The sequence below is a fragment of the Pseudophryne corroboree genome, chromosome 5 (assembly GCF_028390025.1).
Source record: "Pseudophryne corroboree isolate aPseCor3 chromosome 5, aPseCor3.hap2, whole genome shotgun sequence".
Classification (NCBI taxonomy): domain Eukaryota; kingdom Metazoa; phylum Chordata; class Amphibia; order Anura; family Myobatrachidae; genus Pseudophryne; species Pseudophryne corroboree.
In genome coordinates this window covers 31,633,453-31,653,941 of record NC_086448.1, presented here as the reverse complement: position 1 = coordinate 31,653,941, position 20,489 = coordinate 31,633,453, and the positions used below count along the sequence as shown (strand labels likewise).

The following is a 20,489-nucleotide window of genomic DNA, read 5'->3' as shown; positions in this document are numbered from 1 at the left end:
TGCCAGGTATACTATAGGCATTAGAGCTGTCCACATTGCCAGGTATGGGCATTAGATCTGTACACATTGCCAGGTATACTATAGGCATTAGAGCTGTCCACATTGCCAGGTATACTATAGGCATTAGAGCTGTCTACATTGCCAGGTATACTATAGGCATTAGAGCTGTCCACATTGCCAGGTATGCTATAGGCATTAGAGCTGTACACATTACCAGCAGTACTATAGGCATTAGAGCTGTCCACATTGCCAGGTATACTATAGGCATTAGAGCTGTCTACATTGCCAGGTATACTATAGGCATTAGAGCTGTCCACATTGCCAGGTATACTATAGGCATTAGAGCTGTCCACATTGCCAGGTATACTATAGGCATTAGAGCTGTCCACATTGCCAGGTATACTATAGGCATTAGAGCTGTCTACATTGCCAGGTATACTGTAGGCATTAGAGCTGTACACATTGCCAGGTATGGGCATTAGAGCTGTACACATTGCCAGGTATACTATAGGCATTAGAGCTGTCTACATTGCCAGGTATACTATAGGCATTAGAGCTGTCCACATTGCCAGGTATACTATAGGCATTAGAGCTGTACACATTGCCAGGTATACTATAGGCATTAGAGCTGTACACATTGCCAGGTATACTATAGGCATTAGAGTTGTCCACATTGCCAGGTATATGCATTAGAGCTGTACACATTGCCAGGTATACTATAGGCATTAGAGCTGTACACATTGCCAGGTATAGGCATTAGAGCTGTACACATTGCCAGGTATACTATAGGCATTAGAGCTGTACACATTGCCAGGTATATGCATTAGAGCTGTACACATTGCCAGGTATACTATAGGCATTAGAGCTGTACACATTGCCAGCTATACTATAGGCATTAGAGCTGTACACATTGCCAGGTATACTATAGGCATTAGAGCTGTACACATTGCCAGGTATACTATAGGCATTAGAGCTGTACACATTGCCAGGTATACTATAGGCATTAGAGCTGTACACATTGCCAGGTATACTATAGGCATTAGAGCTGTACACATTGCCAGGTATACTATAGGCATTAGAGCTGTACACATTGCCAGGTATACTATAGGCATTAGAGCTGTCCACATTGCCAGGTATACTATAGGCATTAGAGCTGTACACATTGGCAGGTATACTATAGGCATTAGAGCTGTACACATTGCCAGGTATACTATAGGCATTAGAGCTGTACACATTGCCAGGTATACTATAGGCATTAGAGCTGTACACATTGCCAGGTATAGGCATTAGAGCTGTACACATTGCCAGGTATACTATAGGCATTAGAGCTGTACACATTGCCAGGTATACTATAGGCATTAGAGCTGTACACATTGCCAGGTATACTATAGGCATTAGAGCTGTACACATTGCCAGGTATAGGCATTAGAGCTGTACACATTGCCAGGTATACTATAGGCATTAGAGCTGTACACATTGCCAGGTATAGGCATTAGAGCTGTACACATTGCCAGGTATACTATAGGCATTAGAGCTGTACACATTGCCAGGTATACTATAGGCATTAGAGCTGTACACATTGCCAGGTATACCATAGGCATTAGAGCTGTACACATTGCCAGGTATACTATAGGCATTAGAGCTGTACACATTGCCAGGTATACTATAGGCATTAGAGCTGTACACATTGCCAGGTATACTATAGGCATTAGAGCTGTACACATTGCCAGGTATACTATAGGCATTAGAGCTGTACACATTGCCAGGTATACTATAGGCATTAGAGCTGTACACATTACCAGGTATACTATAGGCATTAGAGCTGTACACATTGCCAGGTATACTATAGGCATTAGAGCTGTACACATTGCCAGCTATACTATAGGCATTAGAGCTGTACACATTGCCAGCTATACTATAGGCATTAGAGCTGTACACATTGCCAGGTATACTATAGGCATTAGAGCTGTACACATTGCCAGGTATACTATAGGCATTAGAGCTGTCCACATTGCCAGCTATACTATAGGCATTAGAGCTGTCTACATTGCCAGGTATACTATAGGCATTAGAGCTGTCCACATTGCCAGCTATACTATAGGCATTAGAGCTGTCTACATTGCCAGGTATACTATAGGCATTAGAGCTGTACACATAGTAGATGTATAACACCGGTCTGTGTTTTGGAGAAGTGTTCATTCCGGCGCGCGTTGGTGATACATCCTCTGGATTGCTGACCTGTGAGTGCAGATATTATATACGTGGTGACATTTTATTGTAGCCGCAGTGGACAGACCTGTGTGTGAGTTTAGGGCACATCTATGATAAATGTGGGAAGGATCGGAGCTTGGACCGCCCTACTGTCTGGCTGCAAACCTACAGTAATTCTTAATTAACAGACTGGTTTGAACTATGACAAAGGGTCCCAGGGTCTCTATTGAGAACTCAGGTAGTTGTTCCTTTGTGTCCGCTGAGTGTACCCCCCCCCCCCCCCCATCTTCCTAGTGGGCTGTTGTTCTCTCAGTCAGTCGCTGGTAGGAGATGCTGTGTCTTTTGTGTGCTGGGCCGGTAAGGAAAATGGCCCCGTCACCACTGGGGAGGGAGTCTCTATGCTCCAGCACTGGTTGTGTATTCACACACAGCCCACAAACACTCAGGGACAGCATGACCCTGTCATTATTTTACTAGGATTCTAGTTACTGAATTATCAAGCAGATGTCCATTCAGGGGGTTTCTATATGACAAAATGCTGTGCCCAATACCCCCTCCCATGTTGAGACCCAAGCTTCACCAGAGGAGATCTGTAGAGCAGTCCCAGCTTAATGTGACTGCCTGCCCTCCAGGAGAGGGCAGATCAGGCCACAGTCAGTGCAATGACAGGAGAAAACCCCTTTTAAAGCCCTGGACTAGATTCCATGTGTAAATGTATTTTCTTTTTCCCAAAATATTTTTTATTAAAGCATTGTTGGAAGTGCCAGATCCGAACATAACATCATAAGCAAGTCGTGTGCAAAACACCGATACAAAATAAAAAATTACAAGTTACTCATCCAGGTGATGTACAAAGGGGGTCATTCCGAGTTGATCGCTCCCTAGCAACTTTTTGCAGCACTGCGATCAGGTTAATTCTCGGCAAAACTGCGCATGCACCGCATTGCGCAGGTGTGTCGTACGCGTACAAAGCCGATCGTTAATGGGCGATGGATTTAACGAAGAATCCATTCGCACAGCCGATCGCAAGGTGATTGAAGGGAAGAAGGCGTTTGTGGGTGTCAACTGACCGTTTTCTGGGAGTGTTTGCAAAAATGCAGGCGTGTCCAAGCGTTTGCAGGGCGGGTGTCTGACGTCAATTCCGGGACTAAAAAGTTTGAAGTGATCGCAGCGGCTGAGTAAGTCCAGAGCTACTCAGAAACTGCACAAAACTTTTTTGTGGCGTCGGCTGCAAAAGCGTCCGCACACTTGCACAGCTAAAATACACTCCCCTATAGGCGGCGACTATCTGATCGCAGCGCTGCAAAAAGTTGCTAGCGAGCAATCAACTTGGAATGACCCCCACAAATCACAGCTGAACCGAATATGTAAAATGTAGTATTGAGCAGTGTATATAACTGCTCAAAAACAAGGATTGTACGCAGGATACATGTTTAAGCAAATAGTGAAACAGGATGAATGAGTCAAGATGTGATGTCAAACCAGGAATGCAACAAACATAAGAGGAAAATAAATAAATAATCCCCCCCTTCCCCCATACCCCCAGGAAGCCCCGTCATACCCACTGCTCAGGTAGTATTACTATCAAGACCAAAAGGTGGATAAATGTATTGTCCAATTTTACATTTTGTGCTATGAATGAACAAAAATAAAACATTTCCTTCTAAATATGCGTAAGTTTGATTGTAAGCTTTGTGGGACAGGGTTTTATCCCAGAAACTATACAGTTACCCACCATTGTAGTACTTGACATTCATCCTCTGCCAGTTTTGCCGGATACAGGTGTCTGGGCAGCGGTTGCCTGGCAGGTGAAGGGGCAGAGAGGTTCGCAGCTGCTGGAACATGAGTGATGTGGGTAATGCTGCACTATAGTGGTTTCCTCCATTGCTGCATGCAGTATGCATGTTCTATAGGATGGCCATTGCCGTTCCCCAGCCACAGGAATGGCTCTCCTAGGGAATACTGCTGGCTACAAAGGCTAGTAAGCTGGATGCTGAACTCTCCTCCTGCACATATTTGGGGTGGGTGGGTGTATGTGTGCACTCATTCTGGGCAGTATTAGGGGTTAATTCAGTCCTGGTCGTAGATGTGCAAAAAAACCGCACATCTACGATGAAATTCTTAGACCTGCGGCGGGATGCCCAGCACAGGGCAAGTCTGCCCCGCATTCCAGATTCAGCCCCTTCCCGCAGACATGAGAAAGCAGGCTACCCGCCATGTTTCGGGTCACAGCGGCTGCGTGTGATGTCAAACAGTCCGGACAAGCCTGCGTTGTCCGGACTGCCATGCCCCCCACCCCCAAAGTCGCCGCGATGGCCTCATCCCGCCCCACCAACCCCTCTGCGAAGTGTGTGCACGTGCAGTGCGGCTGCTGCGTATGCGCAATCTCACTTTACTGGCCTTCAGCCTGCGACCGAAGTCATAGCAGCGTCCAGGTCTGAATCGACACCTTAATTTTAAACTGCTCTTAAGAGTGGTACTAGGGTATGTGCCCCCCTCCACCCCCCTTTCCCCCAAATCTGAATCTGTTAAGTTTAAAATGGTTGGGTCGGGTGACCGGTGGTGGAGATCCCGGCGGTCAGTATACCGACGCTAGGATCCTGGCAGGGTGGTGAGGGCAACGAAGTCCCTTACGGGCTTGCAGTGCTGGCCACACGTTCTATTGCCACTCTGTGGGTGTCGTAGACACCCACGAGTGGGCATAGCCCTGGGCGCCCTGCCGGCATCCTGGCGGCCAGAATCACGGTGTCGGTATGCTGATCGCCAGGATTCAGACCGCTGGTCACCTGACAACATCCTGTTTAAAATTTGCCCCCATGCAGTACAACACTGTTTTGCCAGGACACAAATTGCACCTCCAGCCCTGCACCCGCTGCAGGAGAAAGTGACTCCGCAGCTCTGGATGGTTGTCATGGGTACAGTGATAACTTTGCGAGCATAATGAGGGTCTTATGGGACGCTGTCTGTACTATGGATAGACACTGTCTAGAAAGACAGTCAGTAGCTCCAAATCATATGGTCGACGGTCAAAAGTTCAACAGGTTCAAAAAGTGAACACATATGTTCGACACTAGATGTTTGGGGTTTTTCACATTTTTTATGTCTTTAACATTTGCTTTACCTAGATGGGGGGCTGGCAGTCTGCAGTTACCCATCAGCAGTATGCCAGTCACCCGGTCATGGCTGTGTTTCTTGCTCACACACAACAAGCTCTGCACTATCCTGAATTATTCTCTCTCAGCGCTGAGCAGTGTGCCATGTGACCAGCTCCATCTTATAGTGTGATGGGTGTAATATGTACTCATTAGGTAAACCGCGCTCCAGAGTGTATCTACCCTCTGTAGATTGTATAAAGATCCGGGCATACGGCTGCATTGCACTTTATGTGTGTTTGACACATGGGTGAGGATGTTATGTATATATTTAAATCTTTTCACTTTTTTTGCATTTGATCCCTGAGGAATGTTACAATTCAGGGTGACTGGAACTTCAGATATGATCTATGCTTATTGTTCTAATTAAGGTACTGTAATTGCCCCGTGAGTGGTGCCTGGTGAGTTCCATTTGTCTGTTTTCATAGGAGCTATTTTACAGAATATTGTTTTTGATCCAATTGTTCTTCTGAATATGCGCACTATCGGTTCACTAGGAGCTAGTGACTTCATTTGTGCCTCATGCCTCAGTGAGTCGGATTGCTTTTTTATAAATGGTATAGCACACAAAACGCCTCTTTCCACTGTGTAGGTGACTTCTGCACTGTTAACAAGTTGTATGTATTATAAATGTCCTATAGACATATGTTTGAAACCAGTCTGACAGGAGCCTTGTATTATTACTCTGTGCTGCTGGGTGATCCTGGTCTTCCACTATATAACTCTCAGTCTGTGGCTTCCTGCTGCCTCCATTCCCTCCTCACATCATGTCAATGCCCCTGTCACATGCAGCCCTGTCCTCACTGACACATCACTCATCTCCTGATATACTCTGTGCTGCTGGGGATCCTGCTCCTCCCACTATATAACTCTCAATCTGTGGCTTCCTGCTGCCTCCATTCCCCTCCTCACATCATGTCACTGCCCTGTCACATGCAGCCCTGTCCTCACTGAGACATCACTCATCTCCTGATATACTCTGTGCTGCTGGGGACCCTGCTCCTCCCACTATATAACTCTCAGTCTGTGGCTTCCTGCTGCCTCCATTCTCCTCCTCACATCATGTCACTGCCCCTGTCACATGCAGCCCTGTCCTCACTGACACATCATGCATCTCCTGATATACTCTGCGCTGCTGGGGAACCTGCTCCTCACACTATATAACTGTCAGCCTGTGGCTTCCTGCTGCCTCCATTCCCCTCCTCACATCATGTCACTGCCCCTGTCACATGCAGTCCTGCCCTCACTGACACATCTCTCATCCCCTGATATACTCTGTGCTGCTGGGGACCCTGCTCCTTCCACTATATAACTCTTAGTCTGTGGCTTCCTGCTGCCTACACTCCCCTCCTCACATCATGTCACTGCCCCTGTCACATGCAGCCCTGTCCTCACTGACACATCTCTCATCTCCTGATATACTCTGTGCTGCTGGGGACCCTGCTCCTCCCACTATATAACTCTCAGTCTGTGGCTTCCTGCTGCCCCCATTCCCCTCCTCACATCATGTCACTGCCCCTGTCACATGCAGCTCTGTCCTCACTGACACATCACTCATCTCCTGATATACTCTGTGCTGCTGGGTACCCTGCTCCTCCCACTATATAACTCTCAGTCTGTGGCTTCCTGCTGCCTCCATTCCCCTCCTCACATCATTTTGCAGCCTTGTCCTCACTAACACTATTGCATAAGTGTAACCTAAGATCAGTAGTGAAATACTCTGTGCTGCTGTGAACATTCTGACCTGTTTGGTCACCGGATGATCCCACATGATGGCTGATGGTGGTAATCTGTGCCCATCATACGGCCACGTCAGCATGGTGTGGCCAGTATCACACATCCCTAAATCCATGTGCTTGGGGTCGGGTCTGTGCACAGGACATTAAAGACCTTGTGACTATAGTCATTGTTTTATTTCAGTTATTATATTTTAGTTGCCTTTTGAGTATTATTTACGTTGCTACTTAGTCTTTACGAATGACCAGTAGTTCCCAGCAAATATAATGTTGGAAAGGTTGTTGTGTATATGGACACGAGCATGTTGGGGGCACTCACTGTTTATGCTTAGATCATGATTTGTAATGTGGTCTCTGTTTTATTTTTGTTTTTTTCTTACTTTTATTAGACCTTTTTTTAGTATTTGACTTTCTATTGCGGTTAATATCATGCCACAGCTTCCCCATTGTCTCTGATTGCAATCTGCAGCCATTCAGAGTGATAAAAGCGGATCTGTGCCCAGCACTGAGAGCTCACATTCAGCCCCCGAGCCATAGTTACCTCTTATTACCCAGCTGTAGCAGTGTGCTGACGCTTCTTTATATATATCCTGTGTGCACCGTACATTGCAGCCAGTAGGTCGCTGCACAGATAGTATACGACACAAGGAGGGAACATGAACAGTCCTAAATACTGAAGTAAAGGGGGATTGACTGTTTTCAAGCGAATCCGTTTGGGATCCCAGCAGTTGGAATCCTGACACTGCTTGGAATGCTGACACCGGCAACCCGATGTAGATCAAAGTGCCGGCACCGGATTCCCGGCTGAGCTCTGCCAGGAGTCCTCAGTGGTAAGCCGTGGTGGTGGGGGGTTAGGTTGAGGCTGCGGGGGTGGGTGGGAGAGGAGGTTAGGCTGCGGAGAGGGGGCATTAGTGTTAGGCTGCGTGGGAGGGAGGGTTGGTTAACTTTAGGTTTCGGGTAGGGGGGATTAGGATTAGGCACCACTGGGAGGGTTAGGGTTAGGCTGCGGGGGAGGGAGGGTTAGGTTTAGGCTGCAGGGAGGGGGGATAAGGGTTAGGCACCACTGGGAGGGTTAGGCTGCAGGGGAGGGAGAGGGGGATTAGGATTAGGTACCACTAGGAGGGTTAGGGTTAGGCTGCAGGGGAGGGAGGGTTAGGTTTAGGCTGCAGGGAGAGGGGATTAGGGTTAGGCTGCGGGGGGAGGGAGGGTTAGGTTTAGGCTGCAGGGAGGGGGATTAGGGTTAGGTTTAGGCTGCAGGGAAGGGGGATTAGGCACCACTGGGAGAGCTAGGTTTAGGCTGCGGGGGAGGGAGGGTTAGGGTTAGGCTGTGGGTAGGGGTGATTAGGATTAGGCACCACTGGGAGGGTTTGGGTTAGGCTGTGGGGGAGGGAGGGATAGGTTTAGGCTGCAGGGAGGGGGGATTAGGGTTAGGTACCACTGGGAGGGTTTGGGTTAGGCTGCGGGGGAGGGAGGGTTAGGTTTAGGCTGCGGGAAAAGGGTATTAGGGTTAGGCACCACTGGGAGGGTTAGGGTTAGGCTGCGGGGGAGGGAGGGTTAGGGTTAGGCTGCGGGGGAGGGAGGGTTTGGGTTAGGCTGCGGGGGAGGGAGGGTTAGGTTTAGGCTGCGGGAAAAGGGGATTAGGGTTAGGCACCACTGGGAGGGTTAGGGTTAGGCTGCGGGGGAGGGTTAGGGTTAGGCTGCGGGGAGGGGGGGGGGTTAGGGTTAGGCTGCGGGGGAGGGAGGGTTAGGCTGCGGGGGAGGGAGGGTTTGGGTTAGGCTGCGGGGGAGGGAGGGTTAGGTTTAGGCTGCTGGAAAAGGGGATTAGGGTTAGGCACCACTGGAAGGTTAGGGCCAGGCTGTGGGGGAGGGAGGGTTAGGGTTCGGCTGCGGGGGGGTGGGGGGATTAGGCACCACTGGGAGAGCTAGGGTTAGGCTGCGGGGAGGGAGGATTAGTGTTGGGGACCACTGGGAAGGTTAGGGCCAGGCTGTGGGGAAGGGAGGGTTAGGCTGCTGGGAGGGGGGATTAGGATTAGGCACCACTGGGAGGTTTAGGGTTAGGCTGTGGGGGAGGGAGGGTTAGGTTTAGGCTGCGGGGAGGTGGGATTAGGGTTAGGCACCACAGGGGGGGCTAGTGTTAGGCTGTGGGGGGACGAAGGTTAGGGCCAGGCTGTGGGGTAAGGGTTAGGGAGGTTAGGGGTAGATTACTCACCAAATAGGTGTTGGTATCCTGAGCGTCAAAATGCCGCTGTTTGTATTCTGACTGTCGGCATCCAGAGCGCCGGGATCTTTGTTTTTAGGAAGTCCCTTTAAAAGTGCACTTGTGACCTACACGTGTTGGAGGCAGGCATGTTGTGTGTTGTTCCCATACCTGGTCTACAATATCCATCCATTAGGACAACACTATAGCGTGAGGCTCAGTCCTGTAGAGTCCTGATATACTCTGTGCTGCTGGAGGACCCTGTTCCTTCCACTGTATAACTCTTCAGCTATTACCAAACTTTCTTGAATCAGCATTATTTATGGCACCTAGGCCAAATGTTTCTTGTTGATAAATTCAGCAAAAATTAAATAAGTAAATTGTCCTAACCTGTCCTCCATAGGCTCAGTTATGTGCTGGTGGACGGGGCTGCGCTTCCATATATGTTACGGGTGGCAGCCACCAGTTCTGGTTCTGCCTGTCACAATGGCCATACATTACCTGATTTGCTCATGGGCCATCTGTCCATGTGCTAGCCAGTCTTGGGGCGAGACGTCACCTCCCCGTTAGCTAGGAGGCTGCGATGTATGGTGCATTAGGCGTCTGTGCACTGCGCCAGAGGGAGAGGGGTCCTGCACGTCATAGCTGTGGACAGTTCTCTCAGGTAAATTAGACTGACAGGTGGACTTTTGGTAGAGATCCTGTAATGGCTTTTAAGGAGAGAGACAAAAGCGATGGCTCTGTAATTGGTAAGATTAGGACACAGAGAAAGAGATTCCTTGTGTTAAAGAATACAGATTCATATTTTGCAGATGTTACACAAACAGCGATCGTGTGATGACCGGTGGGGGGGGTCTAGTTTTAAAGAGAATGTTAAAGTAACAATGCCAGAAATGGGTATGAACCCTACATTGAATAAGATGCACCTCAACCCTGATGCCCAAATCTGACCACCATTCTCTTTCTCTGTTTTGCAGACATTTCGAGGCTTTCATTCCTACCAGGTGAGTGTGATGTTTCCTATTGTACCAATCTGCTCCTTACAGCACAAGCTGCAGATGGCTGTGATACAGTAAATAGGAGTTTAGATGTTAAACTGCAGGAAAAGGGGAGATTTTATTCCATTGTCAAAGCCACATTGATAGAGACGTTTCTCACACCAGACCGGCCTGTTTCTATGAATGTAACTGCTTTTTAGAAGGTAGCTTATGATTAGCAGTCTTTGGCGCAGATTTATCAAGCCTTGGAGAGTGATAATTTGCACAGTGATAAAGTACCAACCAATCAGCTCCAACTTGTCAGTTTTCAAACACAGCCTGTAACATGACAGTTAGGAGCTGATTGGTTGGTACTTCATCACCGTGCTATTTATCACTCTTCAAAGATTGATAAATCTGGGCCTTCTTTTATCTTGCAAACGTTACTCCCAGCGCTGCAAGTGGGTGGGTACGGCGTACCCTTAAGAATTTAGCCGCCGGGCCGCCGCTCCCTCCCTCCCCTGCTGCTGCTCACTGCGACGCTGCTACCTTCAATTCGGCGCCGGCCCGTGATCACGGATCGACACCTAATTGAAGGTAGACACTGAGGAGCAGGAGAGGCGCACGCTGCGCTCTCCTCCCCTCACACACAGGAAACAGCAGCGTGGTAAGCAGGAGGGGGGCATATGGCACTGCGGGGACATATATATCTGGCACTGGGGGCATCTTTGTGTCTGGCACTGGGGGGCATTTCTGTATCTGGCACTCAGGGCATCTCTGGCACTGGTGGCATTTCTGTATCTGGCATTGGGGGCATATCTGGCATTGTGGGGGCATTTCTGTATCTGGCACTGGGGTGACGTGTATCTGGCACTAAAGGGCAATGTAAATCTGACACAGTGGGGTCACTTGTGTATCTGGCACTGTGAGGCAATGTATATCTGGCACTCTGGGGGCATTTGTGTATCTGGCACTGTGGGGCAATGTGTATCTGGCACTGTGGGGCAATGTGTATCTGGCACTGTGGGGCAATGTAAATCTGGCACTCTGGGGGGCATTTGTGTATCTGGCACTGTGAGGCAATGTATATCTGGCACTCTGGGGGCATTTGTGTATCTGGCAATGTGTATCTGGCACTCTGGGGGCATTTGTGTATCTGGCACTGTGGGGAAATGTGTATCTGGCACTGTGGGGCAATGTAAATCTGGCACTCTGGGGCATTTGTGTATCTGGCACTGTGAGGCAATGTAAATCTGGCACTCTGGGGGCATTTGTGTATCTGGCACTGTGAGGCAATGTAAATCTGGCACTCTGGGGGCATTTGTGTATCTGGCACTGTGAGGCAATGTGTATCTGGCACTGTGAGGCAATGTATATCTGGCACTCTGGGGGCATTTGTGTATCTGGCACTGTGAGGCAATGTAAATCTGGCACTCTGGGGGCATTTGTGTATCTGGCACTGTGAGGCAATGTGTATCTGGCACTGTGAGGCAATGTATATCTGGCACTCTGGGGGCATTTGTGTATCTGGCAATGTAAATCTGGCACTCTGGGGGCATTTGTGTATCTAGCACTGTGAGGCAATGTGTATCTGGCACTGTGAGGCAATGTATATCTGGCACTCTGGGGGCATTTGTGTATCTGGCAATGTAAATCTGGCACTCTGGGGGCATTTGTGTATCTAGCACTGTGAGGCAATGTGTATCTGGCACTGTGAGGCAATGTATATCTGGCACTCTGGGGGCATTTGTGTATCTGGCAATGTAAATCTGGCACTCTGGGGGCATTTGTGTATCTAGCACTGTGAGGCAATGTGTATCTGGCACTGTGAGGCAATGTATATCTGGCACTCTGGGGGCATTTGTGTATCTGGCAATGTAAATCTGGCACTCTGGGGGCATTTGTGTATCTGGCACTGTGGGCAATGTGTATCTGGCACTGTGAGGCAATGTGTATCTGGCACTCTGGGGGCATTTGTGTATCTGGCAATGTAAATCTGGCACTCTGGGGGTATTTGTGTATCTGGCACTGTGGGGCAATGTGTATCTGGCACTGTGAGGCAATGTAAATCTGGCACTCTGGGGGCATTTGTGTATTTGGCACTATTGGGGTCATATGTGTATCTGCCCTCCCCCCCATATCTGTATCACGCCCCCATTTTCATTGACCACGCCCCATGTGGCATTTGGCCACACCCATTTTTTGGCGCGCACACACGTTGTTCCTGTAAGACATTTTTTTCTACTTGTGCCACTGGTTACTCCCAAGTAACTCTTAAGGGGGGTACACACGGAGCGATAATCTAAGCAATCTGACTAGATTGCTTAGATTTTCAGCAACATTGCTCCGTGTGTAGCCCCCTCAACGATAGCGATGCGCGGCCCCCGCACATCGCTATCGCTGCTGCTAGATTGGCCTGCATGCAGGCCAATCTAGCGGGTCGCTCACTTCACCCGCTGGGTGAAATGAGCGCCCCCCCCCCCCCCCCCCCCCCCCCCCGTCTCCCCCCGCACGCTCAGCACAGATCGCGCTGTGCTGAGCGCCGGGAGAGATGTGTGCTGAGCGGTTCGCTCAGCACACATCTCTCCCAAATCGGGCCGTGAGTACTGGCCTTAAGAGATTAGGTTAAACACATCTCTATGTTCAATGTAAGTATTGTATCACTTGTTATGCTTTTGAGTTGAGTGTTACATTGGAGTCGGTGGAAAATTACGATCAAACAGTATGGCAGCTCCCATAAATATGATCAAACCGTATGGCAGCTCCCATTTTACTGATTAGTTTAAGTATTGTGATCTTGTTGTACCTTGCTTCATACGTATGACTTACAAATCTGGTCAAGTGTAAAAATGTATTATCCCTCACAAATAGTGACGGAGAGGAGCGTGAGATTGCAGCTGCTTATTGGCCACCCCCACCGTACCCAGTCTCCAGGTGTTTAAAACATGCTGAATCGTACATTGCTCCCGTAAGGGCAGCATTTCATTGTTATGGATCCAAGTCAGTGACTTGAAGTGTGGCACACAGTTTTGCAGAAATATGGCAGTGTTCTGAGTAACGTCTGAATTTTTGAGTGTTTCCGTGTTTGGGGACTGGAAAGACTGATCGCTCTTGTACAGTATATTGATGTATAGTCTGTTATAGGTAAGAAAGAGGTTTATAGAAACCATATAATTACTGCTAGTGTTACTCTTCTCTTATAGTACTGACCTGTTGATGATAAGTTATTGGCTCTGTACTTTGACATGAACTGACATTTGTGAGCGTTTTTATTTTTAACATACATGTGTGTGTGTGTGTGTGTGTATATATATATATATATATATATATATATATATATATATATATATTCTTATCTTATGTAGACGCCTTAAATGTCCAGAGAAGGCATCATATTATTATAATTTGATTTTAAAGTTCCGTTACCCCCTGCAATGGTGAATACTTCCGTTGGCCACTTTTAATTGACTGCAAAGAGTTGGTGTGTGTGTGTGAGAGGGAAGACCAATCGGGAGGTACAATATCTGACAGCGGACTCTCATTGGTTCCTCTTTATCACACACCATCTTCTCACTCCTCTCCGCAGACTCAAACAGGGGCAGAGCCAATAAGCGGGAGTGTAGATATATTATATTATCTTAGGGAAGGATTAGGCTACAGGAGGTGATGGTTAGGGATAGGCACTAGGGGAAGGGTTAGGCCACAGAAGGGTTAAGCTGTGGAAGAGGAGGTTAGGCACTGAAGGATGGGAGGGTTAGGCTGTTGAAGAAGAGGCTAGGCACTAGGGGGAGGGTTAGGATTATGCCCTGGGGGAGGGTTAGGTTAAGGCTGTCGGAGGGGAGGGTTAGGCACATGGGAGGGTGAGGCTGTGAGGGGGCGGTTAGGCACTAGGGGGAGGGTTGACGTTAGGCTGTGGGAGGAAGGGTTAGGGTTAGGCACTAGGGGGAGGGTTAGGATACAGGGGTGGGGTTATGCACTAGGGGGAGGGTTAGGATACAGGGGTGGGGTTATGCACTAGGGGGAGGGTTGGGGTTAGGCTGTGGGAGGAAGGGTTAGGGTTAGGCATTAGGGGGAGGGTTAGCCTACGGAAATGGGTGTATTAGGATTAGGCTACAGGAGGGAGGTTAGGCACTAGTGGGAGGGTTAGGGTTAGGCTACAGGATTGGAGTGTTAGGGCTAGGCTGCCGGAGGGGAGGTTAGGGTTAGGCAGTAGGGGGAGGGTTTATCTATGGGAGGGTTTGTCACGGTGCCGGAGTGGTGGCCGCTGCGCTTACCTCTCCGTATGCGGTGGTCTCCTGGGCGGCTTCTCTCCCTGCCGTCCCGGTGGGCGCGTGGCGCTGCGGCCGGCGCTTCCCCGGTCCATGGGCGCTGTCATGTTACTGGTGACTCACTTGGGGGCAAGGGGGCCGGTGACGCAACCACTGCCTCTCCACCAATAGGAGAGGAGCGGGAAGTTTAAAAGGAGACGACGGGCTGAGTATTGTCGCTGCAAAGCTACCCGCCAGGCTCACGTCTCTCAGCTACAGAGTTCCAGTGCTTCCAGCATACAGTGCGTCTCTCAGCTACAGAGACCCAGTGCTTCCAGCATACAGTGTCTCTCTCAGCTACAGAGTTCCAGTGCTTCCAGCATACAGCGTGTCTCTCGGCTACAAAGTTCCAGTGCTTCCAGCATACAGCGTGTCTCTCAGCTACAGAGTTCCAGTGCTTCCAGCATACAGCGTGTCTCTCAGCTACAGAGTTCCAGTGCTTCCAGCATTCAGCGTGTCTCTCAGCTACAGAGTTCCAGTGCTTCCAGCATACAGCGTGTCTCTCAGCTACAGAGTTCCAGTGCTTCCAGCATACAGCGTGTCTCTCAGCTACAGAGTTCCAGTGCTTCCAGCATACAGCGTGTCTCTCAGCTACAGAGTTCCAGTGCTTCCAGCATACAGCGTGTCTCTCAGCTACAGAGTTCCAGTGCTTCCAGCATACAGCGTGTCTCTCAGCTACAGAGTTCCAGTGCTTCCAGCATACAGCGTGTCTCTCAGCTATAGAGTTCCAGTGCTTCCAGCATACAGCGTGTCTCTCAGCTACAGAGTTCCAGTGCTTCCAGCATACAGCGTGTCTCTCAGCTACAGAGTTCCAGTGCTTCCAGCATACAGCGTGTCTCTCAGCTACAGAGTTCCAGTGCTTCCAGCATTCAGCGTGTCTCTCAGCTACAGAGTTCCAGTGCTTCCAGCATACAGCGTGTCTCTCAGCTACAGAGTTCCAGTGCTTCCAGCATACAGCGTGTCTCTCAGCTACAGAGTTCCAGTGCTTCCAGCATACAGAGTGTCTCTCAGCTACAGAGTTCCAGTGCTTCCAGCATACAGCGTGTCTCTCAGCTACAGAGTTCCAGTGCTTCCAGCATACAGCGTGTCTCTCAGCTACAGAGTTCCAGTGCTTCCAGCGTACAGCGTGTCTCTCAGCTACAGAGTTCCAGTGCTTCCAGCGTACAACTTGTCTCTCAGCTACAGAGTTCCAGTGCTTCCAGCATGCAGCGTGTCTCTCAGCTACAGAGTTCCAGTGCTTCCAGCATGCAGCGTGTCTCTCAGCTACAGAGTTCCAGTGCTTCCAGCATACAGCGTGTCTCTCAGCTACAGAGTTCCAGTGCTTCCAGCATACAGCGTGTCTCTCAGCTACAGAGTTCCAGTGCTTCCAGCATACAGCGTGTCTCTCAGCTACAGAGTTCCAGTGCTTCCAGCATACAGCGTGTCTCTCAGCTACAGAGTTCCAGTGCTTCCAGCATACAGCGTGTCTCTCAGCTACAGAGTTCCAGTGCTTCCAGCATACAGCGTGTCTCTCTGCTTACAGTCACCAGCATTTCCAGCTCTCACTTAGTGTTCCCCACCATAATTTACAAGTCATCACTCATACAGTGTTCTTCAGCATTGTTTACAAGTCATCGTTTTCATTCCTCATTCAGTGCACCCAGCATCGTTCACAAATTGAAGTAATCTATTAATCCTGCATGAGGAAGACCTACATTCGGCCGTCTCTATTTCGACCCAACTGCGGTTCTACTTCCCGACCATCGGAAGAATCCCAGAGTTCTCAACTCTCTCAAACCAAGTCCGTGACAGGGTTAAGATTAGGCTGTGGGAATGGAAGGTTAGGGCTAGGCTGCAGGAGGGGAGGTTAGATACTAGGGAGAGGGTTAGTGTACAGGAGAGGAGTGTTAGGATCAGGCTGCGAGAGGGATGGGTTAGGCTACTGGAGGGAAGGAGCAGGGTTAGGCTTTGGATTGGGAGTTTATATTTCGGCACCAGTGAAAGGTTAGGCTACAGGAGGTTAAGGAATGGGTTAGGTTTAGGCTATGGGAGGGGAGGGTTAGGTTTAGGCTATGGGAGGGGAGGGTTAGGTTTAGGGTACGGGAGGGGATGGTTAGGTTTAGGGTACGGGAGGGGAGGGTTAGGTTTAGGCTATGGGAGGGGAGAGTTAGGTTTAGGCTATGGGAGGGGAAGGTTAGGTTTAGGCACAGGCACTAGGAGGAGAGTTAAGGTGGGTACACACTAGAAAGATATATCTGCAGATCAATTGATCTGCAGATATATCTGTGGACGGATCGGGCAGTGTGTTGAGCATACACACTGCCCGATCCGTCGGGGACTGATGTCATGAACTGGGCGAGCGTGTACACAGGCCCGCCTAGTTCAGCTGTCAATCACCGCCGGCCGCCGCAGCATGTGTACCGCCGTACACACACAGCGACGCGCCAATATATCGTTAGATATATTGGCCGTCGGCTGTGCTGCGAGTCCGCCGGCCAGTGTGTACGGCCGATACATCTGTGAACTCCGTCGTTCACAGATGTATCGGCCGTACACACTGGCCGGCGGACCCGCGATATATTGGCTGCTCAAGAGAACGGCCGATATATCGGCCAGTGTGTACGGGCCTTTAGAATTAGGCACTAGAAGGAAGGTTAGGTTGTGGGACTGAAGGGTCAGAGGTGAGCGATACTCACCACTGGAAGCAGAACCCATACTGTTGAGTCTTGCTCATTTACTATTGACTCTTTTTGCAAAATGTATTAAGAATACGTAATGCTGAGAACTTGGGGCCTGATTCAGAAATTGATGCAGATCACATAGCTGCAACAATGTGAAAATTTGCTAATGCAGCAGGAGGAGTTTGATGGAAAAAGACGCGCCCCCCACCCTTCCTGTATCGCAGATCCGAGCGATACGTCCTAAGGGGCAGCCTCGGATTATTTGCGAAACCATCTGTAACCCCGAGGTTATTTAGATTGGCTCTTGTAGTTCCGTGTCCAAGGATAGGAAGTCTGCGCTGGGAGACACAGATCCTGGCCACGACACTCCCTGTTTTAGGGATCACTGCCCAGCGCCGCCCTGCCACCCATCTCCGCCCTGGCGGTAGCCTTTCACTCAGGCTTTGGTTTAAGGGGCACTCTGTGCAGTGATGCAGAACCGAAGGCCTGGTTCTGATTGAGCTGTATCTGAGAACGGTTGGGATCTGGGATCTATACCTGTTGCCGTGTCACGCAGTGATCTGCCGCATGTTGCAGTAGGTCTACCATAAGATCATATCTTTTATCCATATGACAGCGTGTATGGACGCCTTTAAGCATTAACAAGTGTAAGAACCTCTCAGACAAAGGAGCGCTTATCTATCCCGCTGCCAGGTAATATCGGCTAGGCTCCAGGCTGCTGACAAACCGGATTGTCCATGTCTGCTGCAGGGAAGACGGAACCTGCTGAAACAGAGGCTGCATTTTTGCGTAGTGGCTGCTTTATGTTGTTGAGGCGCTTTCTAGTCATTGCTGTGCGCGCAGCTTTTCCTTGTTCCTGACACCGCCACTTCCTGCCTAGCAGAACACATACAGTATATATGCGTGTCCCTATTGCCATTTCATTATCAGTATGGAGCTGTGCTGAGCCCTGTTGTGGGTTTTCATGAATGGGCCTGAATGTCTGGGCACAAACCTGCAAGGATGGACACTTTCTGCTTTTTGTTGATCAGTTGCTAAAAAATAATAATATATATTTTATGTTCTCCGTGATGGATCCAATGAAAACTGACAAAATCTAATGGCGGTGATGTTGGAAAGGTTTAGGCATCCTGTGCGTATATATGTGCTGACACGCTCACGATCCTGGCCGTAGGCGGCTTATCTCTGTGATTCCCACAAATAAGGCCATCCCTGTGTCTTATCATCAGGGCAGTGGTTCACACGCAAGAGAATGGAATGGAGGCGTGTCGTAGCAGCGTCCAATTAAAGCAGCAATCCCTCCGAGCCTTTATTCAGCCATCTGATTGGCTTTATATTGTGTTATCTGTCCTGCAAATCATTATCTCCTCTCCCAATCTTTCTGGAGGGCAGACATATGGTTGCCAGACTCTCTCTCTGATGTGGGACAGGTACATAGGAGGGTGGTGTATTGGTAGGAGAGGGTTTTTTGAAATTGCAGATGAGATGTAAGTGTTCATTCCCGCTTTTTACAAATGTGTATAAAAACATTGAAATATTACTATAATGACTTTTTCTGTACTCTAGAATGCTGGAAACAATTTTATGAGAAACACTTTTTTTCGGGTGTGGTATTGAAAGTCGACAGTAACTATGTCGATAATGTCTAGGTCGACCACTATTGGTCTACAGTAACTAGGTCGACAGGGTCTTTAGGTCGACATGTTCTAGGTCGACAGGTCAAAAGGTCGACATGAGTTTTTAATGTTATTTTGGTGTCGTTTTCTTCATAGAGTGACCGGGAACACCAATTAGTGCACCGCGTCCCCTCGCATGGCTCGCTTCGCTCGCCATGCTTCGGGCATGGTGCCTTCGCTTCGCTCGGCACAGATTACCGTTCAAATCGTAGTTTACGTGGATCGTTAAGTATGAAAAGGTTAAAAAAAAAGAAAAAAATTGTGAAAAACTCATGTCGACATTTTGACCTGTTGACCTAGAACACGTCGACCTAAAGACCCTGTCGACCTAGACACCCTGTCGACCTAGTTACTGTCGACCAATAGTGGTCGACCTAGACATTGTCGACCTAGTTACTGTCTACTTTCAGTCCGGATCCCCTTTTTTTCAACCATTAATAAAAAGTACATAAAAAACCTCCAGTACTTTCCACTATCAGCCTTTTACACAGCTGATTCACATTATTAAGACCACCACCAGCTAATAGCCGGAGTTACCGCCATGTGCAGCAGCTAGACGGTTGAACTGTCGTAGACACACGTCTGGTAACCCCCAGGTTCATTGTGACGGTGAGCTGCTCCACTGTAGCGCGTCGGTCAGCCCTCACGCACCTTCGTAGCGGACGTTCACCTCTCACGTCAATGGCACGTGGTGCTCCGCAGTTTCCACTTCGGTTATTCACAATGGTGCCATTTGTCCAGTCACGATACACCTTCACCGCAGCAGCACGCAGACAGGTTACACACTGCGCTGTGTCAGAAATACCGTCGCCCGAAACCCGATAAACATCCTTTTCTGCAACTCTGATAAATCGCCCCTTTTACCCATGACAGCAATGAGTGATATGTGTGCAGACGGTCTATCACACACCTTATATACCCACCAAGCCAGCGCACGACACATGACGTACTTCATGGGCTACGCACTGCCGACCTCACATGTAGGAGGTGGTCATAATAATGTGACTCGCCCGTGTCTGTGGTCCTGCAATCTCAGTTGTTCATTTTTTGGGGGTCCAGGGCCGCTTCCCCACTTTTTCATGCACTTCTCCCAGGTCGCATTTTGCAGAAAAGTCTTGCAACCTCGTCGCAACTGCCGCCATTTTTAATTGGATCTTCTATTTGTCGGGTGAGCACATTCCTAAGATGTTTGCAAGTTTCACGAAATAAACTGGCACCTAATTGGATTGACCCCCATGTATTCTGTTTGACATGCAATGTTATGTGTACAGTATATATTTGTATGATAATTGCACCCTATAGGAAGGGTTCTCTGCTGTATGTTATATGTAAAGTATATATCTATGATAATTGCACCATATAGGAAGGGTTCTCTGCTGTATGTTATGTGTACAGTATATATGTGTATGATAATTGCACCCTATAGGAAGGGTTCTCTGCTGTATGTTATGTGTACAGTATATATGTGTATGATAACTGCACCCTATAGGAAGGGTTCTCTGCTGTATGTTATGTGTACAGTATATATGTGTATGATAACTGCACCCTATAGGAAGCGTTCTCTGCTGTATGT

The 20,489-nt window shown here is 48.9% G+C and overlaps 1 protein-coding gene across 3 annotated transcripts in view; it reads left to right on the top strand.

The window, feature by feature from the left end:
* Window positions 1–20,489, top strand: part of PTK2 (protein tyrosine kinase 2) — a 449,027-nt gene that overhangs the window by 119,268 nt on the left and 309,270 nt on the right. For 2 of the 3 annotated variants that reach the window (XM_063921188.1, XM_063921184.1), the window contains exon 2: window positions 10,274–10,300. The exons of the other annotated variant lie outside the window; for it this stretch is intronic. Coding sequence is in view for 1 of the 2 variants with exons in the window: in XM_063921184.1 (XP_063777254.1) it covers window positions 10,274–10,300 (27 nt within the window). In the remaining variant the exon portion in view is untranslated. The remainder of the gene's footprint in view (window positions 1–10,273; window positions 10,301–20,489) is intronic. 3 annotated transcript variants of the gene reach the window in all.